The sequence below is a fragment of the Centropristis striata genome, chromosome 2 (genome assembly GCF_030273125.1).
Source record: "Centropristis striata isolate RG_2023a ecotype Rhode Island chromosome 2, C.striata_1.0, whole genome shotgun sequence".
Classification (NCBI taxonomy): Eukaryota; Metazoa; Chordata; class Actinopteri; order Perciformes; family Serranidae; genus Centropristis; species Centropristis striata.
Window position 1 is genome coordinate 45510475 of NC_081518.1, and position 19539 is coordinate 45530013.

Below are 19539 nucleotides of genomic sequence, written 5' to 3' on the forward strand. Positions count from 1 at the left end.
GTTAGGGTGTAGCATTCTGTACACTTAATTAAATTAGTGAGCTCTGTGGACAGGGCGGGTTGCCGATCTCAGAGAACGGAGAGATCTGGCCCTGAGCCAGTAATTAAGGCAATACCTTTCCTGATTACGCCAATCCCGCTTAATGAACTCATTATGCATTTTAACCCAAACACTCCCATGAATTAATGAGCACAAAGAAAGCCCCTGGATGGAAAGAACGCCTCGATCACCAACACAAGTCATAACTCATCCACTCAGCGGGGCAGACGTCCATATTTCTCCCCTTTCAGCAGCAGCCAAGGCTAATTTGGACTTGAGTGACAGCAAAAGTTCTGGGTCTGTACACATAAAGCTTTAAAGAAATAGGATCCCTCGTCTGGGAAGTCACAGCAGAAACTTTACTGGGCGGCTTTACAAGAGTCTGAATTCACTGTATTTAGAAAACTTCTGTACGGTCGTTTGCACAGATACGACTTCATGCTCACACCCACATGGGTCCAAAACATAAAAACATATGTGTTAATGATTAAAGAGCCCCAGGAACACTGCAGCTCTGTGCTGACCCATAATGCTTTTCTAATTAAATAATTCACTAATTGATTCATTGCCAAATCAATAAAGCCTGCAGATGGTTTATAGTGTGAGAGCTAAAGTGTGTTTGTGTTTGAGGACACACACACACACACACACACACACACACACACACAAACACACACACACACACACACACACATACAGGATCCAAACTGCTGGTGCATCCCCCAACTGAACGATAAGCAAAAGCACAAGAAATTGGTGCTAAAATGTGGGCGAACATTGAGTTGACCTTGCGCTTGTGTTGTATGACATCATTTCAGCCCCTCACAGGCAGATGATAGTGAATATAAAAGGTGTGTGTGTGTGTGTGTGTGTGTGTTGAACCCATAAACACAGCTCTGTCCCAGGGGAGTCTGGGATCTGTAGGTGGGACTGAGAAAGAAATCAGCTGGGATATCATTCATTCAAGTGTAATGAATCCTTAGAGTGTTTGTGTATAAAAGGGCACATGCACTGTAAATATGTGCTGTGTTATGTATACTTTATGACCGGCCATTTGTTTGTTTGTTTGTTTGTTTGTGTGTGTGTGTGTGTGTGTGTGTGTGTGTGCCTGGTAAGGTCGAAATTACCTTTGAAAGTAATTGGGACAGCAGTGCAGTGTGACATCTCACTGATCTGAGTGGACGTAAGGTTGTAAATCCAACTACATGAGCAGTTTGATATTAGTTTCCAAGGATGTGTGCACAAACTCACACACACACACACACACAGAAACACACAGAGAAGCAGAGAACGGCCACCAGAGATCAAAATGCTGCCGGATGAAGGTTGAGCTCGTCTGCCACAGGAGATGATTCATCTAAGACTTCATTAAGAAAGTTCAGTATTTCTGATTTAATGTGGAAAAGCTCCCAAATGATGTCATGAGCACAAAAGATTACACATTTTAATGTTTTACAGGATCGAATGTCACCTTTGTTATTGGTCTTTACTACTTTATGTGGATTCCCGCACATTTCACACAAGATTATCAAACATTGTATTTCGATATCGGAGGTTCCAGTCTTCTGGAGGTTTGACAGAAGACTTGGATGGGATTAGCTCCAGGAGAACATGATGATTTCACTTCATCCCAAAGATGCTGGGCAGAGTTTAGGACAGGACTCTGTTGTGTTTGCAAGTTTTTCAACACAAAATTGGAAAAAAATAATTCTTCAGAGTTCTGATTTACAAATATAAAACCCTTACAGCAAAAATTCCTAATCTAAAGAGTCATAATTGAGCTTGTTTGCATTTTTTCCCGCTGCAATACGAAACATGAGCAAAAATTGAGAAATAGAGAATAGAGAAAATTGAAAAAAAGAGTAATTCTTAAAACGAATGAACCCATAGGCTTTATTTTTGGCCACATTGTGTGCATCATGCTGATGTAGTCGTTCAGGTTACTGAGAATTGATTCACATACTTTTCTTTCTTACTTTAATGTAGGATGCGGTTTTATTTCACATTTATATTAAAAACTGTGTACAGAGTGCTACATATTTAATGTTTATTTGTCATTTACTGTGCAGTGAATAAGAGATTAAACAGAATTTAAACAGAATGTCCCATAATCAAATAACACACTCTTACTCATTAATATCTCCATCAGCACATTTAAAAAAATCTCAATCCACCAGATGCCAGAATTATCTTCCCATTAACAGCAACACAAACAATCATCATCTTCTGACATTTATGAACTTTGTGTTGGAAAAAAATAAACAATTTGCCAATTGTCATTCCAACATTCAACTGTATAAGTTAACCATGAGGATGTTTTCAATATCACTTATTATTACTTATTATATCAGTCATTACACTCACAAAAGCAATCATTTTCACTTGAAATGCCCAAAGTGTTTTTGTATCTAGTTTGTTTTAAAAGGTACCGTTTAAGTCTGTGAGACCCTTTGAGATGAGGGTGAACCCTGAGAGAACTAAAGTGTGAGACCACATTCACATGAGAGGAAACCCAGAATGTAACACGAGCAGAGCTGGAATGGAAAATAAAGTTTAAAAGCACAATACAGTGAAAAGTAAAGGTTAAACTTAGTAATTCATTAAAACAAGTAGTTCTTGATGTGTTTGACAGTAAAGTAGACCCTCTTTCTCCAGACTGGACTGTGATGGAGCAGCACCTCTGTGTGTTTAAATGCAGCATTGCAGGTGAGAGACAAACAGAGAAAAGCTGAAGGAGAAGTTATATATTGAGGTTTACAGCACACACATGTAACTACAAGACACTCACAAAAATCTGGAATCAAGATAAAGAAAAAAAATAAAGGGAACTAGACTATACTTGTTGTTGACAGGGAATGAAATCTGATATGTATTAGACTCAGGTAGCTTTCATCCACCGGAAAGTTTGGCAAAGCTTTTTATGTTGTTCTTTTTCTTACTAAAACTACAATTTTAAGACAAAAATGTTTTCCTGTTTTAAAATAATCTTTAGAAATACACTTTTTCATCAGACTAACAACCAGCAGCCAGTTAGCCGAGCTCAGAATTAAGACTGGAAACAATATGGAACAGCTAAAAAAATGTTCTAAAATGTCCGATCCATCAATTATCAATTCCCTTTTTTCGATGCCAGCATGTTTTTTTTCTGTGTGTCTAAACTGAACAATACGGAGGGAAGGAGAGAAGGAAACGGCTTCACCTCGTTAGGAAAGATGACAACGGCTGCTTGTGTTGTCAATACAATTATATTTATATATTATCTACACTCTGTTCACACTCAGAGAGAGTAAAACAGTTATGTTGATGCTGAAAGCATCCACACACAGAAAGTTTTAAATCAGAATCCAATAAGGTTATCAATAAATAATAAGACTGATGAGCAGAAATGATAACAGCGTTGGTATCAATAAAACTATCAATTTTGATCCCTACACAAAATCTGCCTAACAGAAGCTCTAAAGCTGAGTTATTAACACATTAGCTTGGTTTATTATGGATATAATAATATATAATAATAATATATTTCTAGTCTTCATGAAGCTAAGCTAACAGGCTGCTGCCTCCGTATCTTCACACCTGCAGCATCTTCCCCAGCAACTCTCAGAGAAAGTATGTAAACTATCCTTTAAGTCTACAAGGTAAAGCAACGGATGACCCGAGCCAAAAGCATTATATTGCATGGTCAAAATACATTTAAGGCCTTTCAGATGTGTCATATCATTTGGTACATGTAAGTCTACTAGAGTAAAGCTCAGGCGGGATCGGATCATTGAAACTAAAAGCTGATTCTGTTGCCAAGCTCCCCTAGCCGAGTGAAAGTCTGCACCTCAGCGTTAACACTAAAGTCAATAAATAAAAGAAAGATTTTCAAGCTTAAAATGAATAGACGTTCATTTATGTGTGCAAAGGTTTCCAAGGCCCCACATCTAGTTCACGGAGCAGCATCAGACCATGTTGGTTTGGGTGTTGGGGCTGCGACTCTGCAGGTCCTGAACCTGGTCCAGAACCCAGCTGATGTTTGGTCTCTCCTGGGGATTTGACACCATGATGGAGCTCAGCAGCATCTGCAGGCCCTCCGAGTACCTGGGCAAGTTATTATATAAATATATAAATTACCGCTTCATTCTGATCCTGATTCAGAAAGCATGCACAGTTTGGATTTCTTTCAGCTGATGCTGAAAACTGCAAATTACCTTAGATAACTAATCATTTCACTTTTTGTATTTTAATTTGTCCTTTTTGAACAAATAAGTTCATGAACTATAGCTTATGCACATCTGATGGTAAGAAAAACTAAGATGTATAAGCAAAGATATTCCATAGGTGTACATATTTGTTATCTTCATATTTTTATGGTGTTACCTTATATTTCATATCTAATACTTGGCTGAAGCACAATACAGCTCTAAACACAAACAACAGGGGAACAAGTCAGATGGGGCTCACTGTATATATTAATGTAATGTAAATATGAATGTATAGCCTGTCTGTGACTGTGTTTAACTGCCAGCTACTAGTAGAAAAGAGATTTAACGTTATAAATGTTGTGTATAAAGACTTTTGACCCGGTTTCACAATGGCATTAAATAATTACAGGTTTTTATTTTACATGTTGAGTTATTTTTGTGGCTGCTATTACACAGTATGTCCTTACAGTTCATAACAACTACTTAGTTACTTGTGCTTAATTTGGATATATATAGTCTGCAGACTGACCTGCAGGACTGAGGGATAGTCACTGGATTCTGGACCGCCAGAGCAACGCTGTCCCCCTTCTGAAACACCATGTCGTACGGGCCCTCCAGCATCATCATGCAGTACAGCACACAGCCCAGGGACTGGAGAGAAACACGTCATCAGGGAAGAAACTTACTGTCCAACACACACAAAGAGAAAAGAATAAAGGGCGTACCCAGATATCAGTGCGCTCGTCTATAATGCAGTGGCTCTCCACATTGAAGAGTTCAGGAGCCCGGTAGGAGATGGTGCAGCGCTGGGCGGCCCAGTCCTGGATGGTCATGGCTTCTCTGCTCCCTCGAACCTGAAATTAACTCAGTTTCATTACATTTATCAAAGAGCAAGCATCATTAAGAGCCTTCAATAAGCCTTCAACATGCACAGCTAAAACAACAAGCAGGTTTGTTGCCTGTCGTTCTCTTGTGTAAATATTTATTCTATATCTCTCTTTCTATTGCAAACATTTCACTTCTCTAGAAAACCAAAAGACAAATATGAGTTTTTCAAAAAGCGCTATCAATGTTGAAAGCTGCTTTGTTAAAATAAACTGCAGAAACATGTAGAAAGCACCAAACATTGCTGGAAGCATTCACAGAACTTCCTACAGGCAGAAAACTGTGGAATTTATTGTGCTTTATGAAAAACCCTCAAAAGTACAAACACTTAGGCTTTAGCTTGTTACATATCTATTTAAATTGGTAAAACGTCCATAAAGTTAAAAGCTGCAATATTCTGGATTCTTGAATTTGTGTTTTATTATCATTAAAAACTTCTCTGCAATCTAGAGAAGACAAGAACAAGGATGAGTTGCTTCTAAAGCATTGCTTGGTATTTAAGACCCAGATATCACCAATTCTGACATATCTCACATTTTGTACTCAAAAAAACTACTCAACAACATTTAATAGTAATGTTCAAAATATAACTTTAATATCAGCAGGAAATAATGTAAGTGATACAGGTTTTAGAGGTCTTAGGGGCGTGGGCAGCTGCATTCCTCGAACCTCATATTTTTGTAAAATGCTTTTTTTTTTTTAACCAAAAACTGTGCAATTTCACATAATTTTGACCAATATCATTACTATAGGTAACTAAAAAACAGATTCAATTTGCTTGAGTTGTAATTTACACTTTGTTTGCAGAATTCACAGCCTCCTTTTGAACATTTAATTCTTCTGGCTGAATTGTTCCTGTAGAACAAACTTCTCCATGGCAGGAGTTCCTGGCTGGGGGTCTGAACAGTCCCTGCCAGGCCTGGGATTGATCTCCTCATTTTAGGGGCAAAGCCACAAAGGGCACCAAGGCCATGAAATAAAACAATGATTTTAAGTGCACGTCCATAATGAATATAATTTAAGGACGAGTAATGACACTTCTGAGGAAGATTGGAGTCAGAAACAGTCAAGCATGTAAAGAAACGTCTCCCTGTAAAGTAAAATGCATCAATCTTGTGCACTTTGAGAGCTAAATGAGAGCAAACACCTCACAGAACATCTTTCACAGTCGGGAGATCCCGTATTATAAAATCTTTGTTATCCTACTGTGTCATTTTTAATTGCTGTCAACATGTTTCCACTAGACGTGGAGCAGCCAGCCAGTGTTTTTTTCCATAAAAGTCCAAATTTGGTGGCCTCCCGCAGATCTAATTCCACTATTCCATCATATACACTGAACTTAATCAATGCCTATTTAAGATGTATTTTAAAGGAGAATAAGGGTTCTTCTATATTTTATTTAAGGCATTTTAATGCTGTGGTCAATTCTGTTAACACACTGTGCTCTTGTTTTGAAAGTGGCATGTGTTGAGTGACAGGAAGTTATTCAAAACAGTTAGTCACAGTTTAGTGTGATTCAAACAACTTTAACTGTTAGCTAATGTTAGCTCGCGGCTAACAAACGGCATATGCAACAGTGTATTTTGACCTCTGACCTCCGGTAGGGGGCCGTTTCCTCCACATCAAAAGGAGGACACTTTGCATACACGGGACACGCAAGAAGATATTTGTTTGGTATGATCCGGTTTTAAGCAGAGTTGTAGTCCGATTAGCTCGATGCTAGTCACTGCTAGCATGTCTCTGATAGCTGCTTTGCCTTTGCTGCTCATGTCTACATTTGTCTACACATTTGAATATTCAAATGAGCCATGTGTTGATAGGTCACCACAAGACACTGTCCGGCCTAAAAGCCCCCCTACCCATAGATATATATAAGAAAGGTGTTTATATATATATATATATATAGATATATATCTATAAATAGATATAGATATAGATATATATCTATATATATATATATATATATATATAGATATATATCTATAAATATATATAGATATATATATAGATATATAGATATATATATAGATATATATGACCCTACCGCCCGGACAGGTTGATTGGATTTAGTTCGTCGCTCGCCGTGGCCCTGGTGAACTTCCTGCTCCGGTACCTGCGCTACTCGCTATACAGACCGTGAATAAGCTTGAATGTTTCCTTTTACGTTGGTGTCCTAAGAGGGTCCGACAGGATTTGATGCGCTCGTTGATGACTCAAAACAAGTCGAAAATAACGTTGTGTTGTTGTTGTGCTCACACAGTGCCAGTAGAAATCATTAGTGGCGCATTGATATTAATGATCATGTGAAATTTCAGCAGCGGCGCACGTGATTCAGCAGCAGTGGCGTCCGTTTTTGGAAATAGCCGGCAACGTGTAAAGATCAATGGGACGCAATGCGGCTCTTATTTATTTTTGCTCACCTGCTCTATTTTTTCTCTAAGCGGGAGGCAGAAAGGAAAACCTGTGATCTACTCTGTTCTTACACAGTCAGACATCACAAACCATGAAGCGTTTTTCTTCTGATGCCACATAAAGAAGACACGGTGGGGATCATGTGACTGACCCCAGGCTTCAATTTAACTTATTTGGGGTTTGACCATTTGTATCAATGCTTATTAAGTGATCTATAAATCATGTAAACTCTTCATATGCCCTTACCTCAATCCTGGCACGGTTCATAGAGCCCAGGTCCATCAGAACTGGCCTGTCATCCTCATCCAGAAGCACATTTGTGGGTTTCAGGTCTCTGACACAAAGCATAAGTTCAGATGTGAGCATTTGTGTTCATATGAAAAAATTATGATAAAATGAATGTAAAAAGATGGTCGGATATACTCAGACAAACTCTGTGTTTTACCGCAAATGCTGGCTGGCAAAGTGTATGTTCTAATTGTTTACAAAAACATATAACTTGATTGATAAAACGTACAATGTGAAAAAGGGCAGAGAGAGTTTTAACATACAACTGGCAGCGCCCACGGCTTCTGAAAAACTGTACATTCTCCATCATTCTCATTTAAACAAAGCCAAAGCAAATGTATACATTCTCATTCAAGTATATAAAAACTGTACAATTGCAGTTGTTCTTCTTATCGTGCAGAGTGTGCACTGTGATCCAAAAGGCCTCAAAATAGACACCGGTGTGGCATTTCAAGCCAGAACCTTTATGCTGCATGTAAATGTTTGTTGTTTGCATAGAGAGAGATTACCTGTGTGCATAGCCTTTTTCATGAATGGCCTTGAGTCCAGAGCAGATGCCACGCAATATTTGCAAAATCTGTTTTTCAGGCATTGAGCTTCCCTTGTCTCTTAGTTTCTCAAGAACAGACCACAGGCTACCTTTCTGTTAACACAAACACAACATCAGAATCAGATCGTTTCCTGCAGGGTTATTCCGCTCATACTAACCGATGCATCAACTTACCCGAACATAAGGCAGAAGCAACCAGGCTTCAGTCTTGCCTCCACGATCTACAAAGGTGTGTGCAACCAGGCTCAAGACGTTGGAGTGATTACAAATCTGATGCATCTCCACCTCCGTCTGAGCCTCCTGACGGCCTTCACGGTCATGGCACAGAATCCTCTTCAAGGCGTAGAATCGCCCGTCCTTTGCCCCCTCGACCAGGTCAACATAACTGAAGCCCCTGAGGACAGAGAGAGATTATAGTTGTAGTAGTATATATATATATATATATATATATATAGAGTTATTATAGTTGACTAGTGAATGGCTGATCAGGAATGTTTATATACTGCTTGGCTGTGTTTATTATCGGGAAGAAAGTCTGATTTAAAGCACAGATATAAATATTTTGAAGCAAATGTTTTATATTGCCAGAAGAGTCAGAGGTTTGGGAATGTAGTTTGAAGATTTTTTTTTTCTTTGTTTGCAGTTCTAAGAAAAGGGTGGAAGTTTTCAATAAATCTGTTTCGGCAATTGTGAAAAAAACTTAATAGTTTCTGGATAACAGAAACAACATCAGCAATACATTCAGGCTTTGGGTAGTGGGATAAATTAATTTTAGTCTTTATATTGAATTTGTTGACAACATGACTAACAATCATAACTTTTTTTATATAGCACCTTTGAAAAAAGCGTTTATTAAGTGCTTTGACAGACAAAATCAAGCAAAACCACAAAAGGCAATGAAACAACAAAAGGCTAAAGAGTGAAGTGGAACGACAGCATACAAGAAAACGCAAAACCATAGCGGACAGCAGGCAAATTATTAAGTGATATATATCAGAATAAATCAATAAAAATAAAATAAACAAATAAGTAAATGCAGAAATACAAACACAAAAAGGCAAATAAATATGTAGACAACAAAACAAAAAGGAGAAAACATAAAATATCACCACACTTATACTGTTAGTAAGTGGAAATATTAAAAAAAATAATTTAGAAAAATGATCCTTTACCCTTCATCTAGTTTCTGGACAAAGTAATATTTCTTGTTATCAATGGTGATGGAGCCACGGGAGCATATACACAGGGTCTGCCCCATCTTGACTGGTACATTATTTAATCCCAATCTTTTAAGGGCCTAGGGATAAACAGGACAAATTAAAGTTACTTCAGAGAGACAGACAGAGAAATACAGAAACAAATGCAATGTTAGCTCCTAGCTAAAACATCCATCATTGAAAGCAGGCTGAGATAAACTTAAAGTCCATTAAAAGAGAAATATATCGTCACCCTGTTAAAATAATCGCCTAACTCTCAAGTTTAGCAGGAAACACAAAAAACGTCACCAAAAGTGTAGCATATGACATTTATTGATCATTTCACTCTAAAAGGATGTAACAAAGGACGGCTATTGGCATAGTAATAACACTGTGTGTAAATTATGTGACTTAAGAGAAATAAATGACTTAGGCAATGTTTTGAACATGCCTTTGTAACTAAGCAAGATATGGTAACACTTTATTTTGAAGGAGTCTACATAAGAGTCACACAAGCCTGTCATAAACATGACATGACAAGTATCATGAGCATTAATGTTACTGCAAAGTGTCATTAATGTTCATGACACATCCCATGTCATGTTTATGACACGCTCATGTCACTCTTATGTAGACACCTTAGAGTAAAGTGTTACCAATATTAGTGTCAACAATAAAACTCTGATAAACTAAACTGATAACTAATCAATCTCCCTCCAGCTCTTCTCTGCTGGGTTCTGATCTGATGACTATAAATGTGGCAAATTATCAAAGAAGTGATGATGTTAAAGGGACAAGGGATGTGTCATGAACATTAATGACATTTTGAAGTTAAATTAATGCTCATGATACTTGTCATGTCATGTTTATGACACGCTCATGTCACTCTTATGTAGACACCTTCAAAATAAAGTGTTACCATATCTTGGTTAAGTCACATTTTATTTTGACTTAGGCATAATACATCCGCTTAAGTCACACACTTGACATAGGCCCACAGACTATATATATATATATATATATATATATATATATATATATATATATATATATATAGAATATAAACAGCCTAGGCCCATAGACTATATATATATATATATATATATATATATATATATATATATATATATAGAATATAAACAGCCTAGGCCCACAGACTGAATATAAACAGCCTAGGCCCACAGACTATATATATATATATATATATATATATAGAATATAAACAGCCTAGGCCCACAGACTGAATATAAACAGCCTAGTGATGATCTTAGAGGGGTAAATCATGATCTGATCACTGAGGATGGAGATTTTACCAGGAATATAAACAGCCTAGGTCCATAGACTGAATATATATATATATATATATATATATATATATATATATATATATAGAATATAAACAGCCTAGGCCCACAGACTGTATATAAACAGCCTAGTGATGATCTTAGAGGGGTAAATCATGATCTGATCACGGAGGATGGAGATGTCACCAGGAATATAAACAGCCTAGGTCCATAGACTGAATATATATATATATATATATATATATATATATATAGAATATAAACAGCCTAGTGATGATCTTAGAGGGGTAAATCATGATCTGATCACTGAGGATGGAGATTTCACCAGGAATATAAATAGCCTAGGCCCATAGACTATATATATATATATATATATATATATATATATATATATAGAATATAAACAGCCTAGTGATGATCTTAGAGGGGTAAATCATGATCTGATCACGGAGGATGGAGATTTCACCAGGTGGCGTCACGAGGAGATGATTTAGGGGATTTGACAAAAAAATGATTTAGGGGATTATTTTAACAGTGTGCATTATGTTAAGGCAGCTGATACCAAATGTCAACAAACTGTTAGCTAACGTAGCACCACCAGCGGCTAACGAGCTTAGCAACTTCCAGGCTACAACCATAGATATATATATAAACACAGCCTTTCTTATATATATCTATGGCTACAACTGCCAAATGCGACATTAACGTCGATTTCTAACGTTAGCCTGACGCGGTAACTGCAACCGACTACTGCCGGGAAACATATGCTATAACCTCTTTATTCTCTATGCTATAACCTCTTTATTCTCTATGCTATAACCTCTTTATTCTCTATGCTATAACCTCTTTATTCTCTATGCTATAACCTCTTTATTCTCTATGCTATAACCTCTTTATTCTCTATGCTATAACCTCTTTATTCTCTATGCTATAACCTCTTTATTCTCTATGCTATAACCTCTTTATTCTCACAGCTAGCTCTCTGTTTACCAAATTAACTTACTGTCATATTTCTCCATCTTCTTCTTCTTCTTCTTCTTCTTCTTCTTCTTCTTCTTCTTCTTCTTCTTGTTTTTTTTAAATGTCGTTTCGTCTCTTCTACTGCTGCTTCTGGGTCTAATTCTTCTTCTTCGTTGGAATTTAAATCGGCAATCGGAGTAAACGGAGCATTAGCGCCACCTTCTGTTTCTGAGTGGATCAGAACTCTCCAAATAATCTTGTTTCTTTGATTAAAAAAAATCAGATAAAAGGTCTTTTTCTATTTAACAGTGGTGAAAGAAGTATTCAGACCCCAAGTAAAAGTAGCCTACTAATACCACACTGCAGAATTAATTCACTATAAGTAAAGGTCCTGCATTCAAAACTTACTTAATAGGTTAATTTATTCATTTTAATTCCTACTAGAGTTTATGACCCGAACAGCTTGACAAACAGTAGTGATCTGCATCTCAAATTCATCTTCAGGTTCACATGATGTCCAACACTTATAACACTTATAACACTTATAACACTTATAACACTTCTATGTAGCATCTGCTGTTGACCTGCTATCTCTCCCTAAATCCATAGACATATACATATATATACATATATATATATATATATATATATATATATATATATATATATATATATATATGTCTATGCCTAAATCCACTGCCCACAACCCCAATACTTCTTTTATTCTTATAAAATGTGTCTATCCAGTCTGTGTTTGGCACACAGCGCCTGAAGGAGATACTTCTTCTTCTACTCTTATAAAATGTGTCTCTACAGTCTGTGTTTGGCACACAGCGCCTGAAGGAGATACTTCTTCTTCTACTCTTATAAAATGTGTCTCTACAGTCTGTGTTTGGCACACAGCGCTTGAAGAAGATACTTCTTCTTCTACTCTTATAAAATGTGTCTATCCAGTCCATATACATAGACTCCGCATTGAGTGCTGAAGCGTACGTCAACGTCGCCGCCATCTTGGATGTGGCAAAGTGCAGAAGCGGAGACAGCGAGAAGATGCCTCATTCATGTGCTGCATGGAAATGTACCAACAGATTTACAGTACAAACCCGATCCCATGGCCTTACCTTTCACAGGTAAGAATCAAAAAATACTTTTGATTGTATCTGGCTATTATAACGTCATTTTACGAACAGAATTTGCTGATTTTGGCTAATACTATGAAGTCCCGCGCATAATACTAATAAGATTTATTCCTCCCCGAAGGGAAATTCGGTTGTCACAGCAGTCCGGTATTCAAGTACAATAAAATACATTAGAATAAAATAAAATACTGAGGTAGCATAAATAAAAAACAACAATATAAAAAACACTGGATAGAACAAGGACACTTAAGAAGTTAAAAAAGCAGATCAGTTGGTAGGTTGGCAAGATGATGGTAATTATAATTATACTGATATGATGGCAGCAATGCTATAGTGACTAGACGGTATATAATTATAATAATAGTACAGTATATAATATAAAATATATGTAATAATAAATAGTAAAAATATAAAATAAAATAATTATAAATAAAATAGTATGATATATAATATATAGTATGATATATAATATATAAATATATAATAAAAGTAATAATAATAAATAAGGCCGGTATAATAATAATAGTAGTATATTACAGTATATAGTAATAATAATAATAATAATAATAGTAATGTCAGCAACAGTACATATAATAATAATAATAATAATAAATAAAAATAATAATAATAATAGTAACTTAATAGTAACTTGCACACACACACACACACACACAGACTGCAGTTGTATAGCTGTATAGATATGTATTCTCATCAATGCCCCCTGTGTAGATATACTGTATGTTCATCAATGTGAATATAAAAACGATTAATCAAATCAGTTAAATGTAAACGTTAGTGCTCTTTATTCAGAAAACCCTCATGTCACGTCTACATTTCAGGATCTGGTTATTATAGACACAGATTAAATGTTAGATTTCAATATGTAATGTTGCTCCGCTGTTCGATCTGCCCTCTGTCTCTCTCTGTGTGTGTGCGCGGCGCTGACTCGCCCACTAGGCAGCCTCTTGGTAATTACGTCTCGCAAAGTTGTGTGCAAAGCGCCGGTCAATTTACGTGCACGTGTACTGGTCCTATGAAAAACAGTGAACACCGGACATTCTCGTGAATTTATAAAAAAGCCCCGGACAGGACGTAAAAAGTGGATATGTCCGGGCAAAAGAGGACGCTTGGTCACCCTAAATATAAGGAGTAAACATTTATAATCATCACTTTAAAAGTTACATACTTTGTTTTTGGTGCCTATTTGTTTCCCAGATATATTAGTGTGTGTGTGAATGGGTGAATAAGAGGCATTAACTTAAAGCACTTTGTAGAAAGGCGCTTTATGAAGTTCAGTCCGTTTACTTTCATTAGTTTACAGGCAGATCTGCCACATCCAATATGGCAGCCGCGCTGACGTATTGCAGCAACGGACCAACCGGCTCAATGCGGAGTCTATGTATATATGTCTATGATCCAGTCTGTGTTTGGCTCACAGCGCCTGAAGGAGATACTTCTTCTTCTATTCTTATAAAATGTGTCTATCCAGTCTGTGTTTGGCACACAGCGCCTGAAGGAGATACTTCTTCTTCTACTCTTATAAAATGTGTCTATCCAGTCTGTGTTTGGCACACAGCGCCTGAAGGAGATACTTCTTCTTCTACTCTTATAAAATGTGTCTCTACAGTCTGTGTTTGGCTCACAGCGCCTGAAGGAGATACTTCTTCTTCTATTCTTATAAAATGTGTCTATCCAGTCTGTGTTTGGCACACAGCGCCTGAAGGAGATACTTCTTCTTCTACTCTTATAAAATGTGTCTCTACAGTCTGTGTTTGGCTCACAGCGCCTGAAGGAGCCTAGCGGCGGGAGCCGGCATTACATCAGAAATGATGGCGGATCACGAGCATAACAGCAGAGGTTCCCCTGCCGCTGGAGGTGATATTTGTACTGTTTAAACATCTTAAAATGTGGTTGAGAAATAAACAGGATTTAGTAGTTGTTAGCTCGACTTGCTACCTAACCATTAAATCTGCAGCCAGCTAATCTCGGACAGAGGAAACCTTCTTAAACTCTAATAAGCTAACTGATGCTAGCTGCGTATCTTGACTAACTAAAGCTGCTGTAACAGTAACTATACATACTGTATAGTATATAGTATATATATATATATATAGTATAAGTATACTGCGGAGTAACAGTCTACATGTGTTAACGTCTCCTGTTAGCTATGAAAACAGGCTAACTGGCTAAAGCTGCTGCTAACATTGGTCGGGCAATAAACTAAAGATTTACCTGCAGCAGCGAAGTCTCTTGTTAGCATGCTAACCTGGGTTAGCTAGTGTGCAGATTTTTCTGTGTGCTATTTTTACATTTTACTCACTGTGGCCTTGTCTTTCACTGCAATATAGAAGTCATCTAAGCACCTCAACAATCATAGCTGGAAGTGGGAATAACTCTAAAGTGTTTTTTTTTTGTCGAGAATAACACAGTTATTATGACATGCATAATAAAAAAGAAAATAGGGAAAAAAGGACATTCCATAGTGATGCTGTACGTAGTTTCTGCATACAGTCCCCAGGTGGACTTCTAGGACAGCAAGTTAAATTGTACTACAATGGTAGGAACCTAGGTTAACTTTGGTTAGTTAATGGCTAGAAACATAACAGTAAACACACAAGTAAAGGTGATAGCTTCTTAATTTCCTCCAGTTCCCAGGAAACAGTTGTTCACCTTGCTGAGTTGTCTTGCCTCAAGCAGGGCCGCAGGAGGAGGGGGACAGAGTGAAAACTAAGCCTGTCTCTTGTAGCACTGATGGGGGAGAAGGGACCGCAGTCAAACGCTCGTCCCAGCACCTCACGCCTGAAGACGACCACGAGTCCTCAGAGTTCCCACCGGCGCCCCGCAAAGTCTCCAAGATTGGCTTTAGCATGAGCAGTCCGATGGGGAAGAAGTCCAACCCCATATCCATCAAACTTGGAGTAACAGTGAGTGTGAAAAATTGGTATAATTAATCAATTAATCATCTATGCGAGAGAAGCTGAAACTCCTCAAATCTGATAAATTGAATCAGCTTTTCTTTCGCATTTTATTAAGAGAGTGAAGGAATGTGATGCCTTTTTGGTTCCCTAACTCTTGTATTGTCTCTGTTCTAGAAACCCAAAGAGCCTGCACCATCAGTTCCTCCAAAGAAGCCAGGGCTGGCATCAGTTTTTAACGAAGATGATGATGTAAGTGCACACAATTATGTTATGGTTGAAAAATTAGATAAATATGGATGTCCCGTGAACGAGTCCTGATCAAAGCTTTGGGGCTTACATTAAACTATCAAAATAAATCCCATGTATATGCTTGACAATTGAAAAGCTCTGTATTGTATTAAGAATAAATTGCCTGTATCCAAGCTTTTTCTAATCTTTAAAAAAAAAATGTACAAGATAAGAGAATATGAAATCACCTCTTGTTATCTTTATGGCATTCTTGCTGTGCAAATTTCTTGCTCCTTTTTAAAAGCATCTTCCAGTGTTTGTTGCTTCACTGCAGCCATTGCCTCACTAACTGGAATTAACTGCTTAAAGTTGAGTTTGTCATCTTTTTTGCACGGATTACATTAATAAATTATTCCTATTGGTTATTGGTCTGCCGGTCCTCCAAGCAGAGGCTCTACCGCGCCCATAGATGGCAGCAATACACAAGACTCACTCTAAGCTGAAATAAAGCACATACATTTGGTAAATAGCATGGAAAACTAGTCTTATACTGTGTCTTGCTGTCATGTTTGGACTGTGGTGGTTCTGTAGAAGCAGATGGACCTCAGGAGTGGGGGAGAGCTGATGAAAGCTGCACTTGTTTTATTCTGTGTGAAAGTTTTAAAACGCAGCAGTAAAAACAGCTGAAAACAAAGGATCAGACTCGATATAGCCCAAAAGCTTATGCGCATTCATTAAAGCTGCCTTGATCTGACCGATATCGAGTCTCTAGTTGGGATTGGGACGTTTATACACATAAACAACAGATGTGCAGAAGCTAACTTTAACTTTCCCTCGCCGTGCAGAGTGAACCTGAGGAGATGCCCCCAGAAGCAAAGATGAGGATGAAGAACATTGGCAGGTATTTAAGCACTTGATGTGTTTTATAATTGTTACCTCAAAGGCTTTTAGCTTCCACTGTTGACCCTATATAGGAACTCCCCACAGGCCAAAAATATCAATATATAAACATCAGCAGAACATCACGATGAGTTCATGAATGAGACAAAGTGTCTGTGGTTAGTTCACACGTCTGTAAGAACAGCAGGACACATGAGTGTCTGTTATCTAAACTTTTAGATTCAGTTGAACAGGCGATTCACACCATATTTCCCAAATCTGCCAATCAAACAGTTGAGACAGAATTGTGATGCTGTTTTTGGAGGTAATGATATATGAACTACGGTAACTTAACTATAGGATATTACTTATTTGCTGTGCGTTGAATCTAATCTAGATTAGAAGCCATCGAGCCATCGCAGATGTGAAGAGTGATTCATGTGGATCACGAGAGAAATGGTTATAAATGTAACTCGTAGTATTAAATATTTACAGAAAATGTAAAGTCTTAAATTAGAATGAGCCAATCTGCCATGCCAGCACTGTCGACCTAGGAGAAACACTTTGAATCTATTAAAATGAAATGCTAAATTTAATAAAAAGTTGTGAAGTAACTAATCTACTATCCTTTCAGGGAGACGCCTACATCTGCGGGACCCAATTCCTTCAACAAGGGCAAGCAGGGTTTCTCTGATCATCAAAAACTTTGGGAAAGGAAGATTAAAGCCCAAGCGGACAAATTAAAGTAAATGACCACCCAGTTTTGTCACTAATGGATTTTGTATCGTTTAAACCGTGTCAGAGATATCTAATGAAGGCTCAAATGATTCCTCGCTGCAGCCTCGGCTTTGACAACTCTGTGGATAAGATCTGAAGAATCCTTTAATCTTTCTATGATACTCTGTGACCAAGTTTACATTTTTAACCACTACGGGCTGATGCTAACTGAGACGAGACATACCAGATGCAGAGTGGGGGGATAGAGATATGAGACAAACAAATTGGCCAGAATATTCTTTAAACTGTGTAACATTGGCTACAGTTAGCTGCTAGCTAACTGTTAGATCATGCTAGCTGAAAGCTAGCATCTTATAGTTCATCATGCCTGTTCTTATCTGGAGCGGCTGGGTGCGGTCCTGAGCAAGCTCTTAGTGTCGCTTGTCAAACATATGTGTAAAAATGTACATAGAAGTGTGATAATGTTTTATTTTTAAATCCATAAATGGGAGTGTGTTATGTTATGGTTCTCCAGTGTTCATAGGCTTACAGATGGATTGACCCTTTGTTTTCACCAGCTGTGCCACCTCAGTTTGTTTTATGTTTGAGCTTTGTGCCCGTGTTTCTGTTTTCTCTCACTCAATACTTTATTTGTCTGCTTCACTGAATTTGGCAAAGAAAAAAAGTAGCTGCCACCTTTTATTTTCTCTTGACAATGGAAGGACTGCTAGTGGTTATAGGTGATAGTCATCCAGTCACCAGGGACTTCCTGGGCGTTAAAACGCAGTTCAGAAATGATTAAGCACTCTTAAAAAACTCATATCCATCACCACTTTAACATCAGAAAGCTCAGTTCGGAAATATTACCCCAGTCCAGATAAATGTGGTACCCCAATGACTTTTCCTGTGCCTGACACTTTTTTGGAAACCCCCCTGTTTAAAAATAGAAACTCAGAATTTCTCCATGGGTTAACTGACTGTTGTGCTTCTCCCAATGAATCACAATAATATCCACCATTATGACCTCTTGAATACATTAAAAATCAGTCAAATAAAAGTTTTGGATGATGTGTATTGTGTCAAATGTTTATTTCTGAGTACACAATGAACTACACAGCAGAAGTTTTCTGTTCTGAACCTTTCTGACAAGCAGCCACATTAAAGGTAATAGCATCCATCTGTTTATTGTGTATTTTCTTTTTAATGCTTTTAGAGTCGATAGGTAATTAAATTAAAACTTAACTTATCTTTTTACTATTTTTACAGATGATAAAAAAATAATATAAAAAATATTAATACAAAAATTAAAGCTAATAAGACACACCACCACTGGACCCCAAACATGGCACAAAGGGTGACTCACTTTTCCCCTACATTTAAAAAAATACACATTAAATAAATAAAAAAAGGCTTAATGATTTGGCATCTTGGACATCACTATGACACAGTCATGCCTTGTACTTGCACACAAACAGTTGCAGTTCCATTGTGCTGAATACAATACAAGCCGCATTAATAAATAAATAAATAACTATGCTGTAAATCATTAAGAAAAAAGCATTTTTGGCAACACATTTTAATTATTGTTCCTGCATGACAGAAACCAGCTTCACCTTGTGTTTGGGCACGGCTTTCTTCAAAGACCTCCAGAAGTGTGTGGTGGCGGTGGCGGGCCGGCCCGAGGGCCAGAACACCGTGGGGAGCACCTTCAGGGCCCGGAGGACCAGCGTGGGCAGCGGCGGGTCCAGCTGGGAGAGGCTCGCTGCTCTGCTCGTCCAGATCAGCAGCACTTTGATGCTGGAGTTCTGTAGCAAAGCCTAAAGACCAAGCAGCCAGT

General features: G+C 37.6%; 3 protein-coding genes across 3 annotated transcripts in view; 1 reads left to right on the forward strand and 2 right to left on the reverse strand.

Moving 5' to 3' along the window:
• Window positions 1-1905: 1905 nt before the first annotated feature.
• stk16 (serine/threonine kinase 16) lies at window positions 1906-11994 on the reverse strand. Its single transcript, XM_059356865.1, has 8 exons — window positions 11865-11994; window positions 9534-9658; window positions 8536-8755; window positions 8321-8454; window positions 7770-7857; window positions 4952-5080; window positions 4756-4877; window positions 1906-4122 (listed from the first exon to the last, which is right to left on the reverse strand). Exons 1-8 carry the CDS (start codon window positions 11868-11870, stop codon window positions 3984-3986), a joined length of 963 nt encoding a protein of 320 aa, XP_059212848.1. The 5' UTR covers window positions 11871-11994; the 3' UTR covers window positions 1906-3983.
• A 2765-nt stretch (window positions 11995-14759) lies between these two features.
• pcnp (PEST proteolytic signal containing nuclear protein) lies at window positions 14760-18774 on the forward strand. The gene is made up of 5 exons (XM_059356981.1): window positions 14760-14835; window positions 15658-15884; window positions 16053-16127; window positions 16952-17007; window positions 17620-18774. Exons 1-5 carry the CDS (start codon window positions 14787-14789, stop codon window positions 17732-17734), a joined length of 522 nt encoding a protein of 173 aa, XP_059212964.1. The 5' UTR covers window positions 14760-14786; the 3' UTR covers window positions 17735-18774.
• The window catches only part of LOC131991514 (interleukin-18 receptor accessory protein-like), a 13344-nt gene continuing 12579 nt past the window's right edge, over window positions 18775-19539 (reverse strand). The window contains exon 12 of the mRNA XM_059356970.1: window positions 18775-19519. Coding sequence (XP_059212953.1) covers window positions 19283-19519 — 237 coding nt within the window. The 3' untranslated portion in view covers window positions 18775-19282. The remainder of the gene's footprint in view (window positions 19520-19539) is intronic.